Source organism: Onychostoma macrolepis, chromosome 09, assembly GCF_012432095.1.
Source record: "Onychostoma macrolepis isolate SWU-2019 chromosome 09, ASM1243209v1, whole genome shotgun sequence".
NCBI lineage: Eukaryota > Metazoa > Chordata > Actinopteri > Cypriniformes > Cyprinidae > Onychostoma > Onychostoma macrolepis.
This window is the reverse complement of record NC_081163.1, coordinates 36,621,814-36,628,476: the sequence shown is the minus strand read 5'-3', so window position 1 is coordinate 36,628,476 and position 6,663 is coordinate 36,621,814. Positions and strand designations below refer to the sequence as shown.

General features: G+C 37.0%; 1 protein-coding gene across 6 annotated transcripts in view; it reads right to left on the bottom strand.

Moving 5' to 3' along the window:
- Positions 1–271: 271 nt before the first annotated feature.
- LOC131547140 (cyclin-dependent kinase 16) overlaps positions 272–6,663 on the bottom strand; it is a 45,601-nt gene continuing 39,209 nt past the window's right edge. For 5 of the 6 annotated variants that reach the window (XM_058787476.1, XM_058787477.1, XM_058787481.1 and 2 more), the window contains 3 exons: positions 6,156–6,246; positions 5,787–5,864; positions 272–3,127 (listed from right to left, as the gene is read on the bottom strand). In XM_058787476.1, the coding sequence (XP_058643459.1) occupies positions 3,036–3,127; positions 5,787–5,864; positions 6,156–6,246 (261 nt within the window). In that variant the 3' untranslated portion in view covers positions 272–3,035. Of the gene's footprint in view, positions 3,128–3,976; positions 5,462–5,786; positions 5,865–6,155; positions 6,247–6,663 lie in introns of those variants that run through there. The other variant, XM_058787479.1, reaches the window with a different exon arrangement.

Here is a 6,663-nt window from a genome sequence, read left to right as displayed (position 1 = left end):
CACCTTCCAGACCATTTTAGACGTTTCACTTATTAAAGCCCTGATTCCGCTCATCAGCTTCTTAATGTGTTGAACAAGGAGACATGTAAAACATTCTGGGAGGTGGATCCCGAGGACTGGAGTTAGGAAACACTGTTCTGATTTACCGCAGACAGAAGTGCCACCTTTGGCATTCTGCTTCAAACTGATTCCACCTGGGATAAAAGCACAACACTTTTGTGTGATTAGATTAGATTCAACTTTATTGTCATTGTGCAGAGTACAGTACAGAGCCAATGAAATACAGAAGCATCTAACCAGAATAGCAAAACCTATTTATATTCAAATATAAAATATTACTTTTGAAAGCTGCAATGAGACTGGATTCACTCAAATAAGTGCATGTAAACATACTCAGTGATGATGGCTCATGGATCACTCTATGCTGGCACTAAACCGGCCAACTTTTGGTTACTAGATCTTAGCTTTAACTGCTACTAACACACTGATTTGTCTTCCACAGCCTTAGGTTGACACATTACGATTTAGTTTAAAAATTAATTACAATTCTTTTTACCACAGTATGCATATGTGCACCCATGATTGTGTATTAGTGAAACCAATCCTAAGCATATTTACATGTATAAATGAACACCATACTTCAGATATGCCTGTATGCTTAGTTTCTACAGAAAAGGAATCTTTTATTTGAGTTTTTCTCTTCAGTGTCGAATGCATGCTCTTTGTTAAGTGTCAAGTCAAATGTCAAGTTCCTGTGATCTGCATTTCTATATTCATCTCAGCAGTAGTTGTGCACTAATGTTACATCATCACATAAACCCCAATCTGAGTTCAAATGAAACGCTATTTTGATGCTAAACGCTAAACACTTTGTTGATAAGTCTTCCCCTGAGCTGAAGAGAGTGATAAAGTCAATAAAAAAAGCACTTGACATAAGTATTATTGCATGACATTAAACAAAATGGTAATAATGGCAACCAACTACTGGCTTATTTTGGATTTGACCCACAGGCTCTAAAAGTATTGGTATTGTTGGAAATTGTTAGAAGTCATGGTGTGAAGACCCAAATGCGGGGTGCTTCTTAATCAGAAGGCTGCATCCTAGTGAGCTTTCTAGCCTGAGTCCTTCTCAGCACTCAATGCTAAAATGAGATGGTCTAGTACAGGGGTCTTCAACTAAAATTGCTTGATGTCCAGTAATGAACCCTCCTCGCCAGCCGAGGTCCGGACAATTATATAGGCCTACCTAAAAACATTATTTGATGGTTTTGGCCAGACCAGGGTATCTGCAGGTTATTTAAGCTTATATTTAAGACTTTTTGAGGCCTACACAAATCAAATTAAAATGACTGTAAAAAGCATGATTTAGAGTTCAGATAGTTTTTCACAAAAACAAAAAGTTTAATAAAATGATTAACTTTACATTTCAGTATTTAAACCATTTTTTTTTTTTTTAGGAAAATGGAGGCAAAAGTATCAATTATTATATTAATTTAAACAATTATTACCAATCATTTATTATATTAATTAAATAACAAATATATGTTACTGTCTTAATTGTTAACATTTTTATAATGCATTATCTTCTGGTTGATCCACTAGTTTACATTTACAACTCTGCGTGTTTGCTGCATAAAAACATGGGCTAACTTTCACATTGGTCTGAACAAAAACAGCAGACTGGCTTATTGAAAATACTATTTCATTCTGTGCCAGCAGGTGGTGCTTTTGGAATGGCAGAAATATAGCGGTTTCCCGGTAACGTATCATAACCTCCTGAAATTTAACTGTCACATTAAGCCATATCTCAATTCTTGTCTTACCGTCCCCAAATCTAAGACCTCCTGAAATCATAATTAATAACTTTTATGGCCTTGAAACAACTAAATTTTGGACTTTTTAAGGACCTGTCAACCTTTCCTAACTTTTGAGAATGCCATGCTTTTCACTCACTTGAAAGTTTCATCTGTCTGTAAAATAAAATAAAGAACATTACACATCATTATATTAACTGACTTTCTATGAATGCAATCAAGTGAATTTCAACTATCTGCTGTCTCCCATTGGTTTACATCATGGGTAGTTAATTTATAACAAAACATAATACCTTCATCTTCAATATTTTTTTTTTGTCTTGCATTACATAATGAAAGTGGACCAGTTCAATGCCTTCAAAACATGCTAAATGAAGGACACAATACAAAGGATCTTCAAATTGAGATGGCCTTTGGAGGTGCTTGATGTGGCAGCCCAGATATGCAGCCTAACTAGGACGCAGACTTCTGTTTAAGAAACACCCTTGCGATGTTTCGCCAGTAGAAGGAGCAGTGAAAGAGCACTAGGTGGCACCTTCATGAAACTGCTAAGGTATCCATGTTTCCAAAGATGCATACCAGCTTATACATCAGTACTCAAAAGTATTGAGAAGATGCAGCTTCTCTACCTGTTTGGCATCTTCACCATCAAATACTGCCAAGTGATTGCTGAATTATAAAAACCTGTTTGGTTTGAACGGGCAAGGCCATTTTATTGTTATAATGCATTTCAAATACAGTGGCAAGATGTGGGACTCAAAAATGTTTTTTTGGAGAAGAAAAAGCAGCTAAAATCTGGTTAAACATTTAGCTAAAATCCAAGATAGTGAACATTCCAATATGACTGACAATGAAAGTACACTGAATTTGGCTTGGCCCCACTGTAAAGTGGGAGAGACGGAGTGACAATTACTAAATTTGATGAGACCATGCCATTACTGGTAACTTTTTACCCTATGCTTGTTTGGGCTGCCTAAGATTTCCATGACAGAAGAAAAGATAATTAACAAACACTTTGGGGGCATTACACATCTTTGGTGCTTGATGCCTATCAATATGCATATTTTTCCCTACTTCATTGTATTTCATACAGATATTTACATACAGAGAAAAAAAAAAGTGCAAATAAATAAAAAATAAAATAAAAAGACAATAAAAAGATACTTGCAGAAACATAAAGTACAAAGTAATGCAAGGAAAGTGGTTGCTCTATGAGCAAATTTACGAAGAGAGGGGGGCCGGATGTAGAACACGATTTACTCCTTCAGGGAGAAAATGTTCAGGAGGAGCAGATCCCATTCGATGGACCATCGCTGAAATATATAATCACATTAAAAAGGTAACAAATTACTTGAACAAACTGCTCCCAATAAATTACTGCTAACATTTGTATTATAATTGGTTAAAGTAGAAGCCCTATTTCAACATAAATTGTGCTCATGTTGAAATCAGCCATAATATTTATACTATAATTTATAATAACATGCTATTTATCAAAACCAAGACATAATTAAGTCTTCTTACCTCAGGGGTCTCCAGTCCTGCTCCGTGAGGGCCAACTTCATGCAGAGTTTAGCTCTAACTTTCAATTTGAATTACTACACTCAAGAGACACAATGACTGCTGGGGACAGATTGACAAGAGTTCGTCCAACAGTAAGGAACAAATTGATCCAGCCACTTCAATAGTTCTAATTAATTGTAATGACAAGACAGGTCAAATAACCTGTTATTTCTGCCAGTGTAATTGTCTATGATCCAAATGAAATTGATCTCAGTTTTTCTGAAGTTGTTATTGGACTTTAAAGATAATTGTTTAATATTTGAAGAACTGACAGCTTTTAAAACTATGAAGAGAATCTTCAGGCTTAGATAGAGACAGAGACAGAGACAGAGACAGAGACAGAGACAGAGACAGAGACAGAGATAGAGACAGAGACAGAGACAGAGACAGAGACAGAGATAGAGACAGAGACAGAGACAGAGACAGAGACAGAGATAGAGACAGAGACAGAGATAGAGACAGAGATAGAGACAGAGACAGAGACAGAGACAGAGATAGAGACAGAGATAGAGACAGAGACAGAGACAGAGACAGAGACAGAGACAGAGAGACAGAGACAGAGACAGAGATAGAGACAGAGACAGAGACAGAGACAGAGACAGAGACAGAGATAGAGACAGAGATAGAGACAGAGACAGAGATAGGTGCTAAAAGGGCCCAGTGATCTTGGATTTAACAGATCCAGACAAGCCTCCACACTGCCCTAAAAATTGCACATCAGTATCACCGATAACCTTAGATCTGAAATTGTTAGCAAAAGTATTTGAATTAATGAATAAATTATTGAATAAATAAATAATTGTATACTAATCTTTTTTGCAGCGATGAAGACCTTCATCAGTTTTGACCCCTTTTCTGGATGCAAAATGCCACATTCCTCTAAAAATTTACCTTTACAATGGCATACATCATATTTCACTTATCTAATAGCTTATAATTTTATCCCCCGATATTTCTGAAAAAATTGTGAGAATTATTGTATGCCTAAGCACAAATTAGAAAGATCATTAATAAAAATGAATGGGTCTTCTTTTTCTCTGTTTTTTATTCCAGCCCCTGAAGATTACTTCATGGATCTGCAGAGGATGACTTTGACAGGATAGACACACTCAGACGAGGAAGTCAGATGAATCCAAGCAAGTTTTATTGAACAGAATTGATGTGGGAGTGCAAAGGTGAGTAACTGAAGCAAATGACAATGTAAATAATGACATGAGCAGAAGAGTGATTTCTTACAGGTGCACAGGGGACTGTCAGGATGGATGGATGTGATCAGAGCAGCACACACCTCGGGTAAGAATCCGGATTAATAACAGGGAATGTCTTTTCTCTTACAGATGGAGGACAGAGGAGATCACTGGAGAACTCTTAGAGGGAATCGTCTGGATACATCGCTTTGAAGATCACAGGAGATAAACCGGGATGCACACAGGAACTGAAGTTCAGGTGAGAATCGCCGGTAAGAGCCGATGTCTTTGTTCAAGGCCAGACAACAGGGGAACTGAGGTGTGTGCTTATATGTGGTAGGTGATAAGGTGAAAGAATGTGTGACAGGAGTTGGTGATTAGTAGTCTGGTGATTGCGGGCATTGTGCCATGGTGCTGGGAGACTGGTGAGCCCGTGCCAGACTACTAAATGTATTAGTGAATTCCTTGTATGAAACAAAGTGTCTAATGCTGGGTTCAGATTGTGTGATTTTCAAAGTCGTCGGATCGCTGCTCTTCTCACACTGCACGACTGTCCTGCTCTCTCATTGGCTGTAGGTCATCGCTGATGTCAAAACACATTTCACACTGCAGGACTATAAGTCACCGACAGCTCCAGAGATTCAGCATGCCAAATATCTCAAAGGCATCGGCAACACATTGGCATTTCTCTACGATTGTCACTCACATGAACAAGCACTGATTTGCCTCCGATTTCTGGCATTTGGTGGAGTTTTTGAAAAAAAAATGTCGGCGAGTGAAAAGTCATACAGTGTGAATCTGGCATAAAATATCCCAACTGTTTGCTTGCTCAAAAAATGTCATGTTGAAGCTATACTCTGCAGGAAGATGGCCCTCCAGTTGCAGGATTTGACATGCCTGCCAAGTTTATTATTTGTTGTTTGTTAAAAAGAACTACTGTATCACAGTAACAAGCATAATTTTGTTTATTCATAATGTTTATCACCTTCTTTTCAAAACATTAATCAACAGATTCTCAGTAAACAATAAATCACTGTTGCTGTGTTACTTTAGTAAATGGAATGATTTACACAATTTAATGTTGTTAATTTTGTAATATTGTATTGCAATATTTTTTACTTCTGTAATGCCAATTACTTTGTCATCTGATTTTTTGAGGAGAGATAAAAATAGTTACCATCTGCTTTTGGAACTCAAAATCCAGGTAAATATTTGAACTCACCCAACTCTCTTTGAGCTGGAAAGTGTTTTCCTGGGTCCTTCTGAAGTCGAATCTCCTTGACAGAAAAGATGGAGGTAGCTAGAGTGACAGAATTGAACAAATAATTAATACAGACAAATAATTATGACATTTCAGCTGTGAAAGTATGAATATTAATGTGTAGAAATCTTTCTGGGATGCGTTTCCCAAAAGCATCGTAAGCTGAAGTACATCGTAGACCCATTGAAACCAATAGAGCTATGATCAACTATGCTTTTGGGAAACGCAGCCCTGTTCGAGACTGTCCCTGCAAATTTATATACACAGCATCACATCTTACAAACAAAATTAGCTCATAAGACTATAATATTTCTAGTATGAAATACTTACTGTCAGCCAGGTCCTGCACTTTTTCTCCCAGGTCTCTGAAATAAATGTGCCGGAGAGCCACTTCTGCAGAAATACGTCGCCGTGCTTCAAACTAAAAAGAAAAAAAAAATTGGAAAAAATAAAAACAAATACATCCTAGTGTGAAGTGTGAGTTTATTTTTCTATGTGCATGTCTAAAAATAGGATCTCACTGCAAATACTGCAGTGACATAAAAACAGTCCCATTTATGAGTTATAAGTCACAAGCTGTGTTAAGTAGTAGGTTACTACAAGCCAAATACAATACTACTTGGTATTTATTGTGGTATATGCTTCACTTGGTAATATTATTTAATAGATTTCATTCTGTTTAGTGTGTAATGTTGTATCCAGCGAGATCACTGCCTGTGCTCCCATTTCCATAAAGCTGAGTTCTTTTTAACTTCGCTGCATTGCCAACTACCTCAGTCACTCATGTCAGATGACATTTCCAATTACTACTTCACATTTCATACATTTAAAATGAATT